Genomic DNA, 23,698 nt, shown 5'->3' with positions numbered 1-23,698 from the left:
CAAGCAAACAATGGGGGAACTACGGTAGAACAGATGTTTTGTTCACTAAAGACACCCAGTTTCCTCCTTGGGTCCATGGCAGGAGTCCACATTCGCATCCCCCGGAAGTCAGGTGTGGCCATGTGACTTGAATCCTGTGTCTCCCTCTCTCTCTGCCCCTCCCCCACTCATGCTCTCTGTCTCAAAACTAAATATTTTTTAAAAAGAGAGAGAGAGGGACACCGGGGTGGCTCAGTCAGTTAAGCTTCTGACTTTGGCTCAGATCATGATCTCTCTTTCATGGGTGTGAGCCCCTCATCGGGCTCTGTGCTGACAGCTCTAAGAGCCTGGAGCCTTCTTTGGATTCTGTGTTTCCCTCTCTCTCTGACCCTCGCCTGCTCGTGTTCTGTCCCTCTCTGTCTCTTAAAAAAATAAAATGTTAAAAAAATTTTTGTTTTAAAAACAGAGAGAAACAGAGGAAACAAGAAAAATAACAGCAGGCTAAAGTCCTAACATAACATACAATTGTAACATATCAGTAAACACATTAAATGTAAATGATCGAAATACACCAAACGCACAGGTATACCAGATAAAGACTGGTAGAATGCACTAGACAGACAGACAACTCAACTATATTCTCTCTATAAGAAACTCCCTTCAGATATAATGGCATATATAGATACGCTGAAAATGAAAGAATACTAAAGTAAAAGGAAAATTTATATTGTGCTAGTATTATGTTTAAGAGCAATTTTTACAAAGGAGAGACTACATTAATATCTGATGAACTCCAGAGCAAAGAAAATTACCAGGGACCCAGAGGAATAGTCCACCAAGCAAACACAGGAATTTTAAATGTTTATGTGCCAAACAACAGAGCTTCAAAACACGTGAAGCAAAAACTGATAAAGCTGAAAGGAAAAACAGACAAATCCACAATGGGGATTTCAACACCCTCTCTCAGTAATTGACTGAATAACTAGCAAGGAAATGAGCAAGGATAGAGAAGAAGTAAACAATACTGTCGACCAGCCAAACGTAACTGATATTTAACGAACACTCCACCCAACAACAGCAGAACATACATTCTTTCGTCTAATGGAACGTTCACCAAGAGAGACCGCATTCTGGGACATAAAACAAACCTCAATGAAGCATACAGATTGAAAGGAAGAGATGACGTGATTATCTGTTTAATCACTTCCAATTTGCCCAAGTGGAGAGGGAGGGATTCTCCTCCAGGGTTATAGGAATGGCCAGACACCTGACAGCTGACACTGGACCAATGAGACAGACAACGGATTACTAATCACATACTCATAGCCCGGGGAGAAGAGGACACATCATGCCATGCAGTGGCACATGGGGGTGTCACTGGGGAACAGAATAAACAAGCAGGGACAGAGGCAGGCAGGCAGGTATTATCAAGACGTGACCTCTTGGTTCCTTATGGGGGATGTGATTGGCTTGTTTGAATAATTCTGTAGTCTGGCAAGGAACTGAAATCCACTACTCGGATCTAAGCAGGAATAGGGGCATCTGGGTGGCTCAGTCGGTTAAGCATCCAACTTCAGCTCAGGTCATGATCTCACGGTTTGTGAGTCCGAGCCCCACATCGGGCTCTGTGCTGACAGCTCGGAGCCTGGAGCCTGCTTCAGATTCCACGTCTCCCTCTCTCTCTGCCCTTCTGCCACTCATGCTCTATCTCTCTCTCAAAAATAAAAATAAGTATTAAAAAAAAATCAGGAATCTTGCCTGGCCCTCTAGATAAGGAAGGTTGCTTGTCTAGGGGACCATATCTGTGGGAGCAGAGTGGGGAAGAGAACCTATAGTAAGACCATTCTAGACCCTCCCAGTTTCCCCAGATATCGACATAGCACATAATATCGGGCCTTAATTTTACACCTTACTCCACGTCATCTATTTACAGAATCCTAAGGAATACACACACGCACACACACACACACACACACACACACACACCTCCTAGAAACAATATACGAGTTTAGAAAGGTTGTAGGCTCTAAGAGCAATACCCAAAAACCAATTGTTTCCTATGCATTTGCAATTAACATGTGGATAATGAAATGCAAACCCCAATACCATTTACAACCATTCAAAAAAATAGGAACCGTGTAAGTACAAATCTAAAAGACATGTTCAGGATTTTACAAAACACTTACAAAAGAAGTCAGAATTGATGTAAATAATAAAAAGTCAGACCATGTTCATGGATTGGAAGACTCAAGATAGTTAAGATGTTTATCCTCCCTCAAACTTATCAACAGGTTCAACATCATTCCTATCAAAATTCTAGGAAGACTTTTTGTATATATACAAGCTTATTCAAAAATTATATGGAAATGCAAAGGTACTAGAATAGCTTGAGTAATCTTGATAAAAAAGTTAATAAAGTAGGAAAGGAGCATTGTACTCGACTTTAATACTTACTTTATAGTTACAGGAACAGAGACAATGTCATGTTGGAGGAGGGATAGACATATTGATCAATGGGACAAAATGTAGAGTCTGGAAGTAACCCCCCACAGGTATTTTCCCAATGGATTTCAGACAAAGGAGCAGAAGTAATTCATTGGAAGAAGGATAGTTTTTTCAACAAATGACGCTGGAGCATTTGGACATCTACAGGCAAGAGTAAGCCTTACCTTTAACCTCACACCTTATACAAAATTCAAAATGAATCACGAATTTAAACACAAAGTATAACACGCGTCAGGCTCTGGGCTGATGGCTCAGAGCCTGGAGCCTGTTTCCGATTCTGTGTCTCCCTCTCTCTCTGCCCCTCCCCCGTTCATGCTCTGTCTCTCTCTGTCCCAAAAAAAAAAAAAAAAAAAGTTGAAAAAAAAAAAGGGGGCGCCTGGGTGGTGCAGTCGGTTAAGCGTCTGACTTCAGCCAGATCACGATCTCCCAGTCCGTAGGTTCGAGCCCCATGTCAGGCTCTGGGCTGATGGCTCAGAGCCTGGAGCCTGTTTCCGATTCTGTGTCTCCCTCTCTCTCTGCCCCTCCCCCGTTCATGCTCTGTCTCTCTCTGTCCCAAAAAAAAAAAAAAAAAAAAAAAGTTGATAAACACAAAGTATAACAAAATATGAAACTTTTAGAAGAAAGCATAGGAGAAAATCTTCAGGACCTAGAGCTAGGCAGAGTTCTTAGCCATGACAACAAACACCATGATTCACAAATGAAAAAAAAATACAAAACAAAACAAAATGAGGGGCACCTGGGTGGCTCAGTGGGTTAAGCATCTAACTTCGGCTCAGGTCATGATCTCACAGTTCATGAGTTCGAGCCTTGAGTCGAGCTCTGTGCTGACCGCTCAGAGCCTGGAACCTGCTTCGGATTCTGTGTCTCCCTTTCTCTCTTACCCTCCCCAACTTGTGCTCTGTCTCTGTCTCTCTAAAAAAATAAACAAACATTAAAACAATTGAAAAAACAAAGAAAAAAATGGATAAACTTGACTTCATCAAAACTGACAACTTTTGGTCTACAAAAGACCATACGTCAGAGGATTTTAAAAAATCAAGCTACAGACCAGGAAAAAATACTTGCAAACAGCAAACCCCACAGAGAGAATTCTAACATACCAGAGAAGCTACGACGTCTTCGTTATCCTGACCATTCTATCAAAGAGAAAGCGGGGAAGGATATCTGAATTCTAAATGTGGAACACAGATTAGGCCGCCCTGTGAACTTCTACTGCCAGCTCTGGTCTTCTGTTAGTTTCCACGAAGATCTCTTTCTTTCTTGACCTCATCAGGGACTGTCAGTCAATGGACTTGTTAATTGAATCTCAGAATTATGTGCTAACCCCACGGTCTTCGAATACAAAACAGAGCTCTGAGCTCAGTGAGTACATCCACATGGCAGTTACAGAAAGATGCCCACATCCTACGTGCCACGTGCCTTTGGAAGGACAAGCTTCCTTGGCTATTCCTAGACTGGAAAAATCCGTTAACTCTCTCCAGGAAACCACTCAAGGGCTAGCCAAGAGAGAACCCTGGGAGCCAAGGCTTGCTCAAAACACCTGTGTCCTGGGGTGGGCCCCAAAGCGGATCAGCGGACGACACAGGAAACAACCAGAATGAGGTCAACAAGGACGGAGACACGTGGCCTGTCACTCCCAAGGGATTCACCAATGCCCCACTGAGGAAGGACGGGAGCCTGCATCGGCACACCGTCTGTGTCACCGTGTGCCCCTATGTGTGCGGGTGCCTATTTATTGGCTTCATCAATCCACTACATAATCAACCGCGGCTCGCTCGTTCCGCAGCCTGGGTTGGGCTCTTCCCGTTGTCCGCTAAAGTGCCAGGTCGCCAAGTACATTGCCAAGGACGTGCCAGCCACCGGCAGTCAGCAGCCTGGTACACAGCGGGCACCACCCAGGTGAACAGCGGCCTCCCACCGGGGCTGAACGGAGCCCGCTAGACCATGGCCACCTGCCACGCCACGCGTCCCTTCCCTACTCCCCGCACCAAATGTGCTCCTGGCTCTCACAATGGAAGCTGCTGATGCATCCCAGAAAGGGTTTACAGAGCCTGCAGCGCAAGTGCTCTGCCCCTCGAAGCCGTGAATGGTGACACCTGCCACATGCTGGGCCTCCCAAGGATGGGAGGGAGGGCCTGGAGGTCAGCTCACAGCCACCGGGCTTCCGCCAGGACGCAAGGCCACAAAGCCCGTCCTGAAGCACGAGGCAAAGGCCTGGCCAGGGTCTGGGAAGGTCTTCTCTCATCAGAGGACCATGAAGGAGGGAGTATTAGTAGCTAGTGTTCCACTGGCCACCGCTCCGGGGAAAGGAGGCTCTGTGTTCTAAATGCAAAGTGTGCGTTGAAAGGAATTTGTTTTAAGCAGCCACAGGGCATTGGACCCGCTTCAACCTGCCCATCACACACATTCCCCTCTTCTCTTCCCTCCCAACCCGAGCGAAGGATGAACACAAGTTATTGTTAACAGATGGGCAACCCTTCCTTGAGAAGGACAGCCATGCCCTTCACCTTCAGGCTGGCGTCTTTCCATCAGTACCTCCAACCCTCAGTCCCAGCAAACGGGCATGAATCCAAACCAATGAGCCGAACCAGACAAGCAGAAGATGTCTTCATAAGCCCTACCTTCACCCCAGCAGAAGATTCTGTCTGCTTTCTCCTTTCCAGAATCATCTGGAGTCCTGTCTCCCAGATCCCACTGAGTAACAGCAAGTTTCCTTGTAATTTTACCCACCCCTCCCCCAACTGACGGGCACTGTATTTTTGGACTTTAACATGTATGGGCCTCTTTTTTTCATAAAATTATAAAGTCATAGTTAATCCGTTTCATAGCATTGCTTAAAATATACTCCTAAATAAGCTATACCAACCCTCAGAATTCCAGGCTCTGAAAACCAAGGCGGTTGCTTCTCTCTAGATTTAAGGGTGATGAAGTTAATAAATCTTTAAAAAAAATTTTTTTTGATGGGGCACTTGGGTGGCTCAGTCGGTTAAGCGTCCGACTTCGACTCAGGTCATGATCTCACTACGGTTCAGGAGTTCGAGCCCCACGTCAGGCTCTGTGCTGACAGCTAAGAGCCTGGAGCTTGCTTTGGATTCCGTGTCTCCCTCTCTCTCTGCCCCTCCCCCACTCACGGTCTACCTCTACCTCTTTCTCTCTCTCAAAAACAAACATTAAAAAAAAATTAAAAAAAGAGAGAAAACGTGAATATTCCAATAATCATATAAAAATTTTAAAAAGCCTTCAGAGAATACTTTCCCAAAAAGGTTCTGTGCCCCATTTACTATCAAGTTCTTTCAAATCTTCAAGGAACAGGTTATTTCTGTGCTATTTAAACAGATCAAGAAAAGAAAAAAAAAATGATGGAAAATGCTCTAACCCATTTTTATGAAGTGAACAAAAATCTTGATATAAAAACCTGAAAAATATAATACTAACCAACATTACTTATGAATACAGATGTCGTACTTTCCAACCAAATATGTGCAAACCGAATCCAGCTGAATATTAAAAAGACAATATATCATGGCCAAGTTCAGTTAATGCCAGGAGCACAGAGATGACTCGATATTAGGGAGCTCACTGATATGATTCATTGTGTTAGTAGGTCAGAGGAGTAAAACAATATGAGCATCTAGCTCATTCTGAAGAGCCCTGATAACATGCATGCTGGCAACGACACTTCTGTGTGCACACCACTGGCAATAGTTCAGCAGAAGAACCTACCACCCCGGGGAGACCAGAGCTACACTGGGTGAGGGGTAACCAGACCTGGGAGTTGTGCTAGGAGTATGCCTCACTCATCAACCCTCTCCCTCCAGCCAAATGTCAGACAGGGACAATCAATACACACAAAAGGACACAGAGTATGGGGTCTATTGACCGGGGCGGTGTTTTCTCAAACTGTAAACACAGCCCGTTAGTGGGTCATGAACTTAATTTATTAGGTCTTAACCAGCCATTTTTTTCCCCATAGGATCAAGTGGAATGGACTGGGTAAAAAAGCAAATGTCACCGTGAAGGCTTCATAGAAAGGATAAGCCTTGTTTCTTGAAACTTTTGTTCCAGTAATATGAACACATATATACATACATGCATTGGGTCATGATGTAAAGTATACTTCTTCCTGGCTGACTTTACATCGCAAAGTGAGACACTGCTACAATTTCCCAGTTCAGCGATATTAGTCGATGATGATGGTGTAAATGTGGTGATTAAAGCATGCTCTCCAGAGCTATCTACACTCCGTTGAAAAGCCTGGTTTTGTGTCTATCAGTTGATGAATGGATAAAGAAGATGTGATACACACACACACACACACACACACACACACACTCACGCAAATGAATATTATTCAGCCATAAAGAATGACATCTTGCCATCTGCAATGACATGGATGGAGCTAGAGTGTATTAGGCTAAGCAAAATAAGTCAGTCAGAGAAAGACAAATACCATATGATTTCACTCATATGTGGAATTTGAGAAACAAAACAAATGAGCAAAGGGAAAAAAGAGAGAGAGAGATAAGCCACAAAACGGATTCTTAACTATAGAGAACATACTGATGGTTACCAGAGGGGAAGTGGGTGAGGGGGTGGGGGAAATAAGTGATGGGGATTAAGGAATATATCTGCCGTAAAGAGCACCGGGTGATGTATGGAATTATTGAACCACTATATTGTATACCTGAAACTAATTTAACACTGTATGTTAACTACCTGGAGTTAAAATCAAACTCTGAAAAAAAAAAAAAAGAAAATCCTGGATTTACCAGATTAGATTAGATTAACTGAAAATACTCACAGAGCATCTGGGTGGCTCAGTCAGTTGAGCGTCCAACTTTGGCTCAGGTCATGATCTCATGGTTCATGAGTTCAAGCCTCATGTCAGGCTCTGTGCTGACAGCTCACAGCCTTGAATCTGCTTCGGATTCTGTGTCTCCTTCTCTCTCTGCCCCTCCCCTGCTTGCACTCTGTCTCTGTCTCTCTCAAAAATAAACATTAAAAAAAAAATTCACTCCTACCCCTCACCCCCCACTACCACACACACATTCATACACACATAATCTCTATGGGAGGAGCTTACCTGCCCACCCCAGTGATTGGGGCTTAGCTTTATAACTCACCCAGGCTTCATAGCAGGTCAAGGTACCTCCCCACTCCCTGACTATGGCTTCCACTATGTGAGTTGCTTTGGCCAATGGGATGTTAGCAAAAATGGCTCCAGTAGAAGTCACAAGAAAGACCGTTGTGCACTCGGACTTATTCCCGTGTGTGTCTGTTATCATCAAGAGAGGAACACCCCTGGCTAGCCTGCTGGTCTCACCAAGGGGGGACAAGAGACACATGGAGCAGACCCCCATTCTAAAAAATCCCCATCAGAACAAAACCCTCACAAGGTCCACAAATACAATTTTTTTAAAATAGAAACATAAGCAAAATGTAGTCAATGAACACATATCACTAGATAAATTTCTCAGAACAACAGCCACAGATAAATTATAGACAACCTGATCGCTCTTTTAAAAAGCTCAGTGGAAATATGAAAGTTTAAAGAAAACATTTAAGATCGTGGAAAAAGTGAGCTTAGAAAAAGAATGGTGAAAATAAAAAATAAAAACATTACAAATTTGTCTTTTTTTAAGTTTGTTTTTGAGAGAGAGAGAGAGAGAGAGAGAGAGAGCGTGCAAAGAAGGAGCAGAGGGAGAGAGAAAGATAAAGAATCCAAAGCAGGCTCCAGGCTCTGAGCTGTCAGTGCAGGGTCGACGCCAAAGGAACCATGAGATCATGACCTGAGCCAAAGTCGGACGCTTAACTGAATGAGCCACCCAGGTGCCCCAAAACATTACAAATTTGAAGATCGCAGTAAAAAGCCTTTCCTGCACACACAATACACACTTAAAAAGATTAAAAAAAACTATTTACATAAAAATTATATACATAATGTCCTGATGAAAATACAGGACTTCAGAACAGAGAAGAAATCACGTAGCTATCATGGCAGACAAACCAAGGCGCATACAAGGGGAAAAAATCAGATTGGCCACACAGTTCTCTTCGGTAATATCCAATGCCGAAAGGCCCGGAGTCGGTATTTACAAAGACCTCAGGAAAAAAGTGAGAAACGCTTTAACTCGTTGATCTTTTTCTTCTTTTTAAGATATATTAACTATACGTACGTTGGATCTTCTTTCATCAGTTTTCTATTATCACGTATTCGTTTGTTCATATTCCATTGGGTAGAACGCCTGTTGATCTCGCACATCCCCAGCTGCTTAACCCACTGTGTTCCTGTTTCCTCACGGAGTCGGCACTGCTGAAGAGCAGCACAGGGAGGAGGGAGGGGAGGACGTGAGGGATGAGCCATCCAGTGCTTCAATTCTGCTTTGCTGTCTGGCTCATCCTCTAATTAAGCTCTCTCCTTTTCTCGAGAACAGTATCTTCCTTTTACTGTCTGTGAGGTCCGTGAGGTCTAGGAGGAGCCCCTAATCCACAGCCTTTTGTTCTGGGAAGTGCGGCTCCCTCCCCCTACCTCATCCCCTTTCCCTTTCCCCTTCAGCAGACTCCCTGGGCAGAAGGTCACCTTGAACATCTAGACAAAACAAAATGTGTGTCAAGAATTTTCCCCTTCAACTCTGGGTCACTTGCCATTTTTGATGTCAAGTAAGGCCTCTTTGGGGACAATACCCACTTCTTTTTGAGCCCCATCAAGGCTCCCAATGCCACTGTCCTTACCAAAAGTTTATTAGATAGGCACAATTTGTGACAGTCACCCTTGGGGAAATCTCTGTCCTGCTCACAGTCCAAGGAGACACATGTCAGCCTCCAGGATCCTCTCTCACTCAGGTCTAGAATCCACAGAACTCAGAAAAAAATGCTTCATGGTTTGTGTTGAGAGGCCAGTTCCATTTCCTTGTTACACTGAAGATAAACTTTGTTCTTTTTGTTGTGTGCCTGTTTTGTGTAGTTTTGAGGGAAAAAATCCTTGTTACTCCCCCATTACACCAAATCCCATTTAAAACAGAATTTTTGTGCTTGGAACTTGACCAAATCCTTTGAAAGACCTCTGGATTAGTCAAAACTATAATAATGAAGACAGGTCTTGACTTAATAGATACTGAACACACCATAACGCTATAGTAAAATAGTTTGTTAAAAAATATGGTATTAGCACGGAAGACACTGACAGATTAATTAACTAAATATATTCCAAAATTAAAATGCTAATGTTTAAAAAAAGACTAGAAGAAGACAGACGTGCATACATTTTCTCTCAGTTATTTCCAAGCATGATGCAGAGGCAAAGTATACGACTTGAAAATTATAAATGTCAGTGTATCCAAAATATAAAGATAAAAATTAATGACAAAATGGGAAAATTACTTGCAACATGTGAAAGACAGGAGGTTAATATACTTTATATATAAAGAACACTTACAAATTAACAAGAAATTCTCAGTAGAAAAATATAGGCAAAAATATGAAGATAAAATCTGTTATACTATTTCTAACGTCTTAAGGAAACCTTACACGAAACCAGTAATAAGGAGAGCCCAAAAGTATTTTTGAGAATCTCTCATTACTAAGATTTCCTTAATTAAGTCTGATATTGCTAACTTTTGCAAAGTAAGAACACACATTGATAGAAGCTTTCTGAAAGACAATTTGATCATATAAATTTAAGGTCTTAAAACCGCACATAGCTTTTGACCCCCAAATATGTCTCAACGAATACATTTTTCCAGAAATGTATTCAAAGAAAATAATCATAAATGTGAGCAAGGATGGTTCTGCTTGAGTTTTTGTAGCAGCATTATTTGTAATAGCAAAAAAACCGATCAACCTGAAGGTTCAGCAGTAAAGAATTAGTTAATAAAATATAGGACATCTAAATGATGCAGTATTATGAAGACATTAAATACTACTATAGAAAAAATATTTGAGGACATATGGAAATATTCCTCACACTGTTAAATATTTAAAAAGTTATAACCAAAATACAGTGTAATCACTTTTTAAAAGATGCTTACACATGTTAATATTCCAGGAAGAATATTAGCAATACATATATACCACAAAATCCTAATAATTGGTAGAATTAATGGTTATTTTTAGCATTTTTGTCTTTCCCTGTGTTCTCCATATTTTTTCTAATAAATGTTTTATATTTTTAAATCAGGAAAAAATACAATGGAAATTTCAAAAGAGTGAAGAGAATTTAAAGTCCTTTAATACCATAAATGAGTTCTTATTAATAAAATAGGTATTCTTCCTTTTTAAAAAGTATTTTCAAAATAAAAGGCTATTATATTTATAAGCGAAGGCTTGGAGAACAAATGCATTTCTGAGTATTTGACCACAATAATTTATAGCATACATTGGCTGGAGCTGTTCAGTGCTGACAAATTCCAGAAAGTAATTGCATAAAATACTTGGAGAGGAAATTGCTTTATGCTTCCATGCTATTTATGGAAATTAGCATCTTTGTAAAAATAAACTGAGAGCAATCACAATCATAAACCTTGCAATGTGGTTTTCATAAGATGTCAGCTTTGGTGCTTTCAGATCCATTAGCAACGTAGTGGGGGAACGCTGCCCACTTTTCTGTTATGAAACAATTACATAAAATTGGTTTTTTCCTCTTGTATCTTTAATCCCTTCTTTTCTCCTAGATGCTTCCCTGAGGAGTACATATATACTGAAATGCTCACTCTGCTCAGATCCTGCTTCCCTCTCAAAGAGCATCACACATGTCCTTTATTCAGTGCCTCACCTTCTGCAATCGACATCTTGCCCTGAAACTATTCCTTCAGCCATCACCAACCATTTCACAAGATCAGGGTAAGTTTTCATTTTCATGTGCCCCTAAAATTTGTTCAAAACCTGAAGAAATCTCCAATTCTTCCCCCGCCCCTCTCTATCCCACACGATCACTTGTCAGGATCTATCTCATCAGGTTCTAAAATGTTTCCATACTCACCCTCTTGTCCATGGCTAACTCCCACCCACACACTCTCGTGAACTGAGTTGAAGGACTCATTACCAACCTGGACCGGTGCCAGCTGCCTCACGAGTACCCTCTGCTCATGTGCATCACCAGTGGTCCGAGGGAATCTTAATGGTGCCTCCCATCACCTCCTGAACACCCACAGGACTCCATGCTGCCCGCCAAAGAAAGCCCTCTTTATCAATGACTTATTCAACTTGCTCGGCAAGGCCCTGTCCGGTATGACCACAAACTGCCTTTGTTTATACCTGGTGCCACCACGTACCCTACTCTTCAAACATATGGTATCAATGGAAGCAGAGGGATGGAAACTGATTTAAGAGGCATTTTTGAGATGGAACAAATGGAAGTTGGTGGCAGAATGGGTACAGGGCAGGGCAGCAAAGAACACATCTATGGTGATCCCAGGATTCTGGCTCAAATGACCAAATGATGGAGAATCTAAGCACTGAGACACAGTTGGTGGGGCAGCGGGGGAAGGGCACTGAGGACTTCCCTTTAGGAAGTATCATGTTTAAGGCCCCCAGGGAATATCCTAGGGAGCTGACTAGTAGCTCATGGATATTGATGTGCAGTTCACGGAAGAGACAGTCAGAAGCCTCTCCGAGAGGTTGCGCCTCTTCCATTTTGGAGAAGTGTTTGAGTTTAGAAAAAAAGGGAAAAAAGGAAAGAAAAGAAAACAGAAAAGAAAAGAAAGGAAAAGGAATGAAAGGAAAGGAAAGGAAGAAAAGAAAAAGAAAAAAGAAAAGACAGGAAAAGGAACGAAAGGAAAGGAAAGGAAAGGAAAGGAAAGGAAAGGAAAGGAAAGGAAAAGAAAAAAGAAAAGAAAAGAAAAGCCAAAAGAGACTTACCAAACTTGTGTTTTATTTCCAACGTTTACATTTAGAAGTTAATGTAAAATAGAAGATACCTTTTTATCTTTTGATTGTATGCAGAATCTTACTTGAAGAGAACTTTTGAAAGCCTGAATCACTCTGAGATCTGGGTCCCCTGGTGATAAGCTCCAGGCAGGAGGCTCTGGAGAGAAAACCAGAGGAGTGACTGACGGAAGATGCCTGGGGAGAGCGTATGAAGACAGAAGAGACAATGTGCAGAACTCTGGAACTGAGCAGCTTGTAAAAAGAGCCAGAGATGGGAAGGACACAGAGACAAAGAGAAAGGCATCAGGCGTCACAATGACAAATGAGGAGAGGGCTCCCCTTCATTCTTCCACTGGATTCTCACGGGATCTACCCAATGACTCCATCCTGCAGGTGCAGGCCTTGGGGGCAGCTTGGTAAGAAGGCGGACTCTGCCTCCAGGACAAGCTTACGTCCTTCTGCTCAGGATCTGTCGTGTCAATCAGCACAGCTTGGAATCTGCATCCCAAATCACTGTGGAGGGGGACGTCACTCAGGGAATACATGTGTGACATAAAACCCAGAGTGCTGGAAGAACTCCACCCAGAATAAAACAGGATGAAGAGAAAAAGCGCCACGAGGTGTACCAAATGCGTAGCAAAGCACATTCAACTACGGAAAAATTACTCTAAGGAATATTCAAATAAGTAAGCAAAGACGTGAGCGTAAGATGTCCATCACAGGTAGCTGATGGCAAACACAGGCGACCGAACCATCTTGGAAACAACACAAAGGTCCAACAAAGAAACAACGTGTGTAAACAAATTATTACGGTATATCCATAAGTGCAATGAACACCGCCATTTCAAATGGAAACGCAGACATATACATACCGACAGGGAGAAATATTCATGATATACTGACTGAAAACAATGATGTCTAACAGTGTGTTTAGCATGATCCCACTAATCAAAACATAACACATGTATTTATATGACATCTGTGCATAGACAAAGCCTGGAAGATCGCACATGAAGACATCGATAGTTGTCTGGGTGGTAGGGGTAAGGCAGATTTTTTACTTTGATTTTCCTTTCATTATCTACCTCCACTATTTTTCTACAACTTAAATTTTTATGCACATAACTTACCCGCTAGTGGTCAGTGCCGCTCGACACAGGATGTCAAGCTATGGCAAGGAGCTCAATGGACTCATCACTGTCATTCTCTTAAGACCTCTTCTCTAGATGGGGAGTGGCCAGAAAAGTGCTCCAGAACTTGGCCGGGAAGTCCTGAAGGTGGGGGACCGGGCAGGTGAGAGTAAGAGAGATGGAAAATGGTTCTACTGGGGGTTCCGTGGTGCCGTAAGAAGCCACTGCGAAGGGTGAGCGTAGGTGTGCGTGGCTCTACAACCACTGCCCACGCAGGACCCAAGTCAGTCAAGAGCACATCGACACACCTGTCACCTCGGCTGAGTCTGCCGCCCTCCTCTCCCGGGTCAGGGGACAGGTTCTGAGGAGAAGGGGGATTTCTGCACCTGTGCTTGGATTCTGCCTTCTGATGCAACAGGGACGGGGTGAAGGCCAAACGGTCTAATTATTATGGTGTAATGTCTGTGGTGAGAGAAGGGAAGAGCCACCACCATGGCCAGAGCCAACACCGAGATGAGAACCATAGATGCCGAGGCCTCCACCAAGGTGACGGCCACCCAGACAAAACTGCTGTTGAGACCCGAACCACCAAAATATCCAGAGTCTCTGAGACCACAACTCCTCTCGATTCCAGAACTGATGGAACCAGAAAGAAGGATCAAAGACCAGAAATAACACCGGAGGGGATCAGTGAGACCAGAACTGCCAAGAACCACCTGAAAGAACAACCCTTAAAACTTCAGACCAGGACCACTGAAACCCAAATCGCTGGGACCAGAACTGCCACCACGACTCGCACTAACTAGAGCTCAGTGTCTAATTTTGGAGTCAAGACATTCAATGGGACCTTTCCCAATGACCTTAAGACCTTAAGACATTGGTCTTAAGGGCCAAAGTGGTGACAAAGGGGAGGTAAGGACCTCACATTCTAAAGAGAGGGGCTAACATTAGGCATACACCTGCCGCAGAGCTCGCAGGGAGGGGCAAGGCCAAGTCCTGCATCACCTCCCTACTCTCTAAGCCCGACTGAGATTCACTGAAGAAAAAGATCATTCACAGAGAACGCACAGTGGGGGGGGGGGGGCCTGCAAGGCGAGACTGGCCTTCCACTCCCCAGATGTGCATCCGCTCAGACTGGCTCTGCTGATACGTCCCTGGGCCTCCCCGAGCAAGAAGTGGAGAACCGAAGGCGGCTGGCAGGACAGAGAGAGGAGGCGGCGTGGAGAAACCGATGCCTCCACCGTCTGCACGGCAAGGAAGCGTGCGTTCCCCACGGATCAAGCGGGCAACGACAAAGGGAGCTGGGGTGTCTCTCTTTAACTGAAGTGTGGCTGACACACAATGCGACGTCTGTTGCAGGTGGACGAGATGGTGATGGGGTGAGTCCGTGTGTTCTGCTAGGGAGCTGGGTTTACAATGCCTTGCGTGCCTGGACCCCACCCCACGAAGCTGCCCGCTAGGCAAGGAGAACTCAGCAGCAATGGGCACGCTGGGCCTCCTGCTCTTCTCCCCGTCCCCCCTCCTTGTTTCCAGTGCCAGGAAGGCTGGACCCAGCAGAAGTATCCCCAAACCAGTCCTCGCCACTGGTTGAGGCGAGACGAGAAAGACCACGGCAGGACGTCACGTCACATGCCTGGAGCCACGTGTGGAGCCTACATGAGACAGAAGGGAGGTGACGTTGAAACCAAAGCGGGGAATCCAAATCTGAAATCGGACTGGACTTTTTTTAAATGAAAAAAAAATGAAAGTAAATCTGCCCAAGACGTCACTAAGGAATGGACATGGAGGGGATGGGCCAAAGCGTGGCTGGAGCCGGCGACTGGCAGCGTGTTTATACCCCCTGAGTGGGTGTAAGACCTTCCCAAAGCAGGCGGCTGCAGGGGAGCACTGGAGCGGAGGCAGCTGACTTCTCAGGGAAGACCGGGGTCCCCAAGGAGAGGACCTGGGGCGACAGGACGCGGCCGGGGCCCCTGACCCAGAAGGGCGAGGGAAACAGGAAGCTGCTCCAGAAACACTCAAGAACAAGTTAGAAAAACACAAGGCGGCCGACCTCATGCATTTGCTCTGCGATCTGTCACAACTGCTTGCGGTCAGTGAATATAAGAGGTTAAGTTTTTGCTGATTTAATAAAGGAAATCTAGTTTTTATTAAACCAGTTGGCACACCCCTGCTCCTTGTGGCTCGGCTTCGCATCTTTTAATTCCCTACCAGCCACCTAGCGGCCACACTGACAAGGCAAGGGGAGGGGTGCCCGGGCGGCTCAGTCTTGAGTCTTTAAGTGTCCGACCCTTGATTTCTGCTCAGGTCTTGATCTCACCCAGGTGAGACGGAGCTCCGGGTCGCGCCCCTGCTTAAGATTCTCTCTCCCTCTCCCCCAGTCCTTCCCTCACTCTCAATCTCTCTCTCTCAAAAAGAAAACAAAAACAAAAACAAAACAAAGAAAGGGGAGATATTGAAGAACACTCAAGGCCCCCCAAACACGACCCAAACTCTCAAGATATCCCAGAGGGGCAGCTTTGAATCAAACCCAGGCTGACCTTAGGCAGACAGCCAAGTGTCCAACCCACAAGCAGATTCTCAGGACTGACCTACCCTACACTAGAACATTCTCCCACCGCCCACATAGCGAGACTGCCCTGGCTAATCCCACTCACACCTGCCGGGAGACTCCCCTGAGAAGGTCGGCCCCACCTCCTCCCCGCCTGTACAGCACCTTCTCTCTCCGGCTGACGCCTCCTGAGTGCCCCCTACAGTACCACAGCGGAAACTGCAGGCACCCCTTAAACCCTGGTGTTCCCAGGCAACAGCCCCCGCAGAGAGCTCACGTTTATTGCACACTTATTACACGCCAGACACTGTTTTTGTTTTGTCTGCTCCTTCTCTCCACTTGCAGCGGATTAACTCCTCCAAATGGTTCTCTGAGGTAGACACCCCTCTCTACAGATGTGGAAACAGATGCGGAGAAGTCTGGGTAGACGGGTCAGGAGGTAGTGCAGCCGGGATTCCAGCGGTGGACTGCGTGGAGGGCGCTGTAGTCTGAATCCTCCTTCCACGACCTCCTGCACCCGCCGCCCCATACGTGGAAACAGCACTGCCAGAGGCGCATAGATATGGAAAAATCCAAAAGAGGTCACTGAGCGATTCAAGCTGGGCAAACGCTGTCCTTGGCCAAAGGTCAGCAGACTGCCTCAAAGCACATTTAAATTTTTTATAGGGTGCGAGAAGACAAAACGAAACGCTGTGCCTTGAAGCCTCAGCCCCATTTGCCCAGGAAGAAATATGCGAAGCTCTCACAGCCTGTTTCAGATCTGCTGACCGGACCGAAAAGTGAGTCTCTGCCATTCGCCACCACCCTACACCTCACTGACTAGAGGAACCCTAAAATCACCCTAAAAATATTTTTGTGCTGGGGCGCCTGGGTGGCTCAGTCGGTTAAGCGTCCAACTTCAGCTCAGGTCACGATCTCGCGGTCCGTGAGTTCGAGCCCCGCGTGGGGCTCTGGGCTGATGGCTCAGAGCCTGGAGCCTGTTTCCGATTCTGTGTCTCCCTCTCTCTCTGCCCCTCCCCCGTTCATGCTCTGTCTCTCTCTGTCTCAAAAATAAATAAACGTTAAAAAAATTTAAAAAATATATATATTTTTGTGCTAACGAAACGTATCTATTAGAATGTGATTACGGAACAGCATCAATGACACTGGGATCACGGGGGAGAAACCGTACCTTGACAGCCAGCTTCCACGAGCCACCGCAATCGTGAGGCACTGGGGCTAAAAGAGGCTTCGCAAACACCGTGTCCGAGAAAGTGAACTGAGACTCAGCCTGACCAATCTGTCCCACAGTGTGTCTCTTTATTCAAGTGTGCAACCTCGTTGAAAAGACATTAAAGCCCTCCTAAAGGGCCAGGCCCTTTGCTAGACCCGGAGGGTACACAGGCCCCTGAGCCATATGCCCAAGAAGTTACACCTGAAGAGAGGGACTGCCTTGTTCCAACCCACGTGAGGTGCTGTACTGGGCTAACAGTGGCCCTGGGGACATCACACTAAGACTCGGTCTGCACCTTTAGACCATGGGCTCCAAACTGCTAGGCGAAATCCAGGATGCAAACATATACGTCTGGCTTTCATGGCTTTAAAACCTGGGAGGTTTCCTAGGAAGTCTGAACGATCCAGCCCTCTTTAAAAAAGTAGAAGATACGGCAATTCTGGGCCTGTGTTCCCACCTGGCTCCGCTGAAGTGGGGCAGCGGCTGTTCTCACTAGATGGGGCATGAGCCATCCACTTTGTCACTGTCTCCGCCACTCCCTCCTGTCTCTCCGGCAATGCTACCTTTACTTCAGTCTGCCCTGCGGGCAAATGAGGACGCAAGGGGTGAGCTGGGCCCTCCCAGGCTAGTGGGAGAGACGGGAGCCTGAGAAAGAACCGCAAAATAGTGTGATGTGTGTCGACACAAGTAAACTCAGAACACTTACTTCGTGGCTGAGCAAAGGTCAGAAACTGGGCTCGGCCCCTTCGTTGTGCCCTGGCCTTCAGCAGCCCAGCCTCCACTGGGCACATGCAGACAGCCATTCTAGACTGAAAAGACAGGGTCCACGACAGCCCCCCAAGTCATTGCTGGTACATGGCACCCAAGCGGTCTCAGAGCCCTGCTCAGGGCTCCGCGAGGACCCAAGGGATTTGGATCATTCTTACAGCTAGGTCAACCAGACTGCCATTTGCCGGGGGTAAGGGAGAAAATGAGACTCTCTCTGGGATACGATGAACACTGCCCGTACCACATCTTAGGTGATCTGGAACAGTGCTTGTGAGCAAGCAGAGGGAAGCCTGCCATCCTTCTTCCCCTGCACAGTACCTGTAGGAGGGCAGAGTGCATGACGACCATCCACATCAGCGGCCACCAGGAGCTCTCCCACGAAGCCATCGGGTCCGGTCTCCTGGGAGTCTCTCTTGAGCCTACAAGAGAGCAAAAAGCTGGTTTCCAACCAGCTCTGTCCCCAGTGGCGGCACCCATGACTTAAGAGACCCATCAGAGGGAGGGACCCTGAACCCCCCCCCCCCCCCGCCAACAATGTCTCGAAAAGGTTTGTGTAGATTCAGGATGGGGTGTCTGTTTCAAGGCACAGGCCACGGAGGGCTATCTTTAAGAGGCGTCCACATCAAGGTCAGGAGGGCAGTTGGACCTGCCTCCCATGTGCAACCCACAGGGCCAGTCCTCCAGAAGCTGAGACATCTCTGCACCAGCCACTTTCCAGCTCATGTGTCAACAGCAGGGTGTGGCGATTGGCTTCTGACTCAGGAAGCCAGCATGGAGCCAAGGATCAGGGCACCTGCCAGCTTCTTCGACTTCAGGCAAAAATGAATCTGAGGCCAACTAAGGCAGCCCAGCGAGGGGAAGGGACCTGCCTAAGGTCACACAGCACGATGGTGACTGTTCTCGAACACTCCGAGGCTTTTCTCCCAGGAGATGCCACCGTCCAAGCCCCAGACCTGCAGCCAGAGAGGTCTGAGAGCGGAGTTCAGGGAGGTTCAGAGCGCACGGCCTCAGCGCCGGCGGGCACACTCTGCCAAAAGTAGGTGAGGGCGAACGGGCAGAGGCCCCCTGAGCCCGGGAGGGCAGCGAGGGGGGTGGGGGGGGCCTGCAGAGTCCCCCTGACGATTTACAGGGAAATCAGTACGAGCCGAGACTGGAAAAGCCGAGGTCACACTCGCCTCGCCTCTCACTTCGCCTCGCGGGCGCCTTGGCGGAGCCGGTGTCCGGGGGCGGGTCGGTGGCTTCTCTCCATCTGGAGAAAGCATTAAGGGCCTGGCCTAATGCGATCCGCAAATGTGCTGCTGTTTCCGACCTGAGGCGGCGACTCTGGGCCGAAGGGAGGCGGCCAGTGCCGGGCCCGGGGAACCGCGCGCCCCCCTCGCCGGCTCGCACCGGCCGCCCCGCCGCACGCCCCGCCGGAGCCCGCCGCCCGGCGGAGGCTCCTCCCGCGCCCGCCCGTCCGCGCCGCCCCAGCCCGCTACCCCGCGCTCCAGGCGCTCGCGACCCGCCGACGCTCAAGGCCACCGGCTGCTGTCAGCCCGTTTTCCGCCGGGGAAGCCCCAACACGAGGACCCCCCCCCCGGCCTTCGCGGACAGGGGCCCCCGCCCTCAGGAGCGCCCCCATCCCCGCCCGCCGGCAGCCCCGAACGTCCCTGTCCGGGTCCTCCAGGACCCCACGGAGCGTGCCGGCCCGAGGTCTCCGGGCCGCCCCCCCCCCCCGCCCCGGGACCCGCGAGGTAACCCCTCCAACCTTGCCCGGGGGCCACTGCCCCGGGTGTCCCTGCCCGCCCCCCGGGGACAGCCTCCCCTCGACCCCCGCGCGGAGCTCGCGACTCCCACCTGGCGCCGTAGAAGCTTCTGGGACGTGCGGCGCGGGCGGCGCGCGCGGCGGAGAGGCGGGCCGCGGCACCTCGTGCGGAGCCCGGGACCAGGACGTTCCCCGACGCCGGCCTCCAGCCCGCGGCGCCGCCGCCGCCGCCGCGCAGTTAAATGGGGCCGGGACGGGGGCCGCCCCGCCTCTCCCGCCCCCTCCGGGCGCGCAGCGCGGCGCTGGCCCGGGGCCCAGCGGCGGAGGGCGCGCGCCGCCACCTGCACCGCCCGGCAAGTGCACGGCGCGCCCGGCCGGCCGGCCACAGCCCTGCGCGCGAGCCGGGGGGCGGCGGGGCGCGGGGGCAGCGCGTGAGGGGGCCGGGCGCGGGCCGCTCGGAGCGCGCGGGGCCTCGGCGACGGCGAGACGCGGCTGGAACGCTCCTCCGCCCGCTTCCTGGAAGCCACTCCTCGCCCTGGGCCGGCCGCCAGGCGTGGTGCCAAGAGCCGGGATTGCCGACGCCGCCACCGCCGCCGCCGCCGCCGCCGCCGGCAGGCGCGCTGGGGAGAGGCGGCCGCGGCCTCGCGAGCCAAGCCCGGGGCGCCCCGCCTCGGCCGGAGCCGGGAGGAGGGCCGCCGTCGCCCCCCACCCGCCGCCGCGAGCCTCCGCGGCCCGGGCGGCCCACACGTCCCGACCTCGGGACCGACCCCGTGCCGCGGCCCGGAGCTCGCTCACCCCACCCACGGACGTCCGGCTGCGGGGTCCGCGAGCGCCCGGGTAGGGGCGCCTGCGCGCCAGGTACCGGCCGCCGCCTCGTGGGAGCCGGGCTCGGGCACAGAGCTCCGCCGCTGCCCAAGTAATGGGGTGCCAGGCCCCGGACGAGGGGTAGGGGTGGGGTGTCAGGACCGGGGACTGGGGTGACTTTCCTTGTGGGATTAAGACGAACCGTTTGTCCCCGGCTTCGGCCTGACCTCGGCGGTAGAAAGCCAGCGGCTGGGGAATTGCTTGCAAAGTCGGCCTGATGCCCCCACCTAAGTACGGCCACCCGCATCGTGTCCCTGGGTGCCCCGTGTGTGCCGGCCACTGCGCCCAGCTCCTCCTGTGCGGCTGGTCTCCACCACGGGCCCCATGGCGTTGGTTAGGATCGTTATTCCCATTTCACAGTGGGGAAGCTGAGGCCCCGGAGATTAAAAAGTTGCACACAGTGAGTTGCGAAGCCAAGTTTGGGGCTGGTAATCTCTTCCCTCTAAAGTCCCTCTGTTGTCCATCCCCAAAGCTGCTGCCTGCCTGTCTGTAGGGGGTACGTTGCAGATGGTGTTTGAGCTTTACCAAGAGAGGTGGACCCCCTGCCTGCCTTGCTTCCCCTCCTTACCTTCCTTAGACGGGTGACTCCTTTGGCTCTCCTGACCGTCCACCCCATGTGAAAGGGCTGGAATCTCGTGGAAAAGTGAGCAGAGGACATTCAGTGTGAAGGGGGCAGAGGGGCAGGAAGCAGGAGAAGAGTCAGTCAGTCAGCGGCAGGGAGGGCCGGGCTGAACCACAAAGAACGCACCTATGTACCATCAGCTCTCGTCACTTGCCATACAAAGTTCTGTTCTTAAAAAGCCACGGGAACAACGAATACTGAACCCCTGAAACACAGTTAGGTTCCTGCCAGCTTCTGGTCCCGTCTATCAACCAACCAATGCACAGCCTTAGTTTATATGTGGTTCTCATTAAAACCATTTTATTTAACATGTATTATTGATTCATCGACACTGAATCCACGGCCACCAGCGGTACAACACCTGCCTGAATGAGGCTCATGTAACACGAGGATTTTTCTCTGCAGGGCGTGTCACAGCTTGTGCTTAGCAGTTAGCCTGCGCTCCAGCATTGCTCTCGGGGGCCATTTTCAACAGCGAAATCCCCAACAAAGAAGACAAAAATATGGAAAGTGGCACTGAACAGACCGTGAAACAAGAAGGCAGAGCAGGACGCCTCCCGGTCCCATGGATCAGGCGATTCACGGGTTCCACCCCTTTGCCACATGACCACGAGAGGAGCTGCAAGCACTGATTTATGGACCCAAATAAATCTTAGCAGGTAGGTGAATTCGCAAACGTGGAATCTGCAAATAATGAGGACCCACTGTATGCACTTCTCATTATCAGGCTATCAGTAGGAGAATAACATTTCAGGACATTTATGGAGCACCAGGCACTTGACTTGCATTAGCTCCGTCATCCCCGTGGCCTGTGGGGTAGGTATGGTTTTTGTTCCATTTTACAAATGAGACCACGGTGGACAGGTTTAACCTCATGTTCTCAGCAGCTAGAATGTCCCATGGTTCTATTCTAAAACCAGCCCTGACGTATCGTGGAGTCTGTTGCAAAAATCACATGAATATTCAAGATGAAATAGAGAATTCGAAGAGATATTATGCCCGTGCAGCTGGGGTGAGCTGAGCCCCTGGTGCCTGCGGTTCAGGAAGGCAAGGAGAAGTTCTCTGGATCTGAAGGTGTGCTGGGAACACTTGAGCTGCTCCTCTCCTGGAATTAATGGCCCCGCAGGACTCCTGTCTCATTTTCCCTTAGGCACTCTTGATTCCTGAGCCACCCCCCGGGGAGTGCCCTGCATCAGGTGTGGAGGCCAGGGCTGAGCCTCTCTCCCTCGGGTTACATCTCCTATCAGGCCGGCCCCTCAAGAAACAGTTGGTCAGGAGTGAAAAGAAGAGAAAACATCACCGACACCCTGATGGAGAAGTTCCTCCTTGATCTGGAGGAACAGATCAAGCAATCCATCCTGTTTGTGACTCAGGCGCTGTGCGTTAGGATAGCAGCCGTGGAAGGTACACTCCATTCAGGGAGGGCTGGCTGGACCTCGCAGGTCCTGCCCCCAGACTCCCTGCCTGACCCCCCATTAGGACTCTCCTTCACCACTCTGCCCAAGTGTAGACCCCAAACCTGCCCTCGGTCGCCCACCCACTCTCCCCTCCCCTGAGATCTGGCCAAAACATTTCAATAAGACATCGCCCAAGGCACAGAGGTGGGGGAGGAATGGGGAGTGGGAAGAACAGAAGAGAATGAACCCCCCAAGAAAGTCAATCGGTTGGATTAGGCCATCGGGCACAGATGCCCACCCAATCTATTTCTGGGGGTTCAGGCCTTGGACTACCCCACCTCCCCCAAGACATCTCCCACCACCTAAGGCCAAGAGCAATGTCACCAACCCTGAGAGGTCTAAGAAACCAAGTTCCGTTTTCACCTGACGATCCATATTCCAGAGTTCCTGGTTTCCATTACCAGTGACAGGATCTGCTTCCTCCCCGGGAGAGTTTTGGGGATTCCTGCCCCTACTCCCAGCTTGGCCTGCTGACCCCAACCAGACCAGCACAACAATGCAGCATTTGTATACGAGGCGTGCAGGGAGGACCTGGGAGGTTACTCCTGGCGATGCCACTGTTGGAGTATGTGTGTATTCTGTCCTGAGAGAGAGAGAGAGAGAGAGAGACGAAGTCACTTCAGGGCATCAATCTTGAGAGAGAATTGCTCTCACTGCCTACAGGACTTGTGAGATGGGCTCAGGAAACACACTTAAAAAGACTCTGTTGGAGGCTGGGAGGGAAGAGCTTCTGGGGACAAATCCTATGGAAATTGCAGTTGCCTACAATAGGTGCAAAGGACATGCTGTCACCCAAAGCCAGCAGGAGACAAGAGGCCAAGAGTGCTAAGTGAGCATGGTGTGTTAGGGGTGCAAGACTGCTAAGGGGGTGCTCTTACAGAAAAAAAAACTGGGGTGCACCTGGATGGCTCAGTAGTTAAGCATCCGACTTCAGCCCAGGTCATGATCTCATGGTTTACAAGTTCAAGCCCTGTGTCAGGCTCTGTGCTGTCAGCTCAGAGCCT

The 23,698-nt window shown here is 49.2% G+C and overlaps 1 protein-coding gene across 1 annotated transcript in view; it reads right to left on the bottom strand.

Annotated features, from left to right (window-relative positions):
- Positions 1 to 18,394, bottom strand: part of ADAMTSL3 (ADAMTS like 3) — a 347,278-nt gene extending 328,884 nt beyond the window's left edge. Inside the window, exon 1 of the mRNA XM_047086812.1 lies at positions 18,326 to 18,394. Coding sequence (XP_046942768.1) covers positions 18,326 to 18,394 — 69 coding nt within the window. The remainder of the gene's footprint in view (positions 1 to 18,325) is intronic.
- Between the last annotated feature and the right edge of the window lie 5,304 nt (positions 18,395 to 23,698).

Source organism: Lynx rufus, unplaced genomic scaffold (genome assembly GCF_022079265.1).
Source record: "Lynx rufus isolate CCGP_SWC_20201006 ecotype Redwood Valley unplaced genomic scaffold, mLynRuf1.p SCAF_21, whole genome shotgun sequence".
In the NCBI taxonomy this organism is placed as follows: Eukaryota; Metazoa; Chordata; class Mammalia; order Carnivora; family Felidae; genus Lynx; species Lynx rufus.
This window is presented reverse-complemented; position numbering and strand designations above follow the sequence as displayed.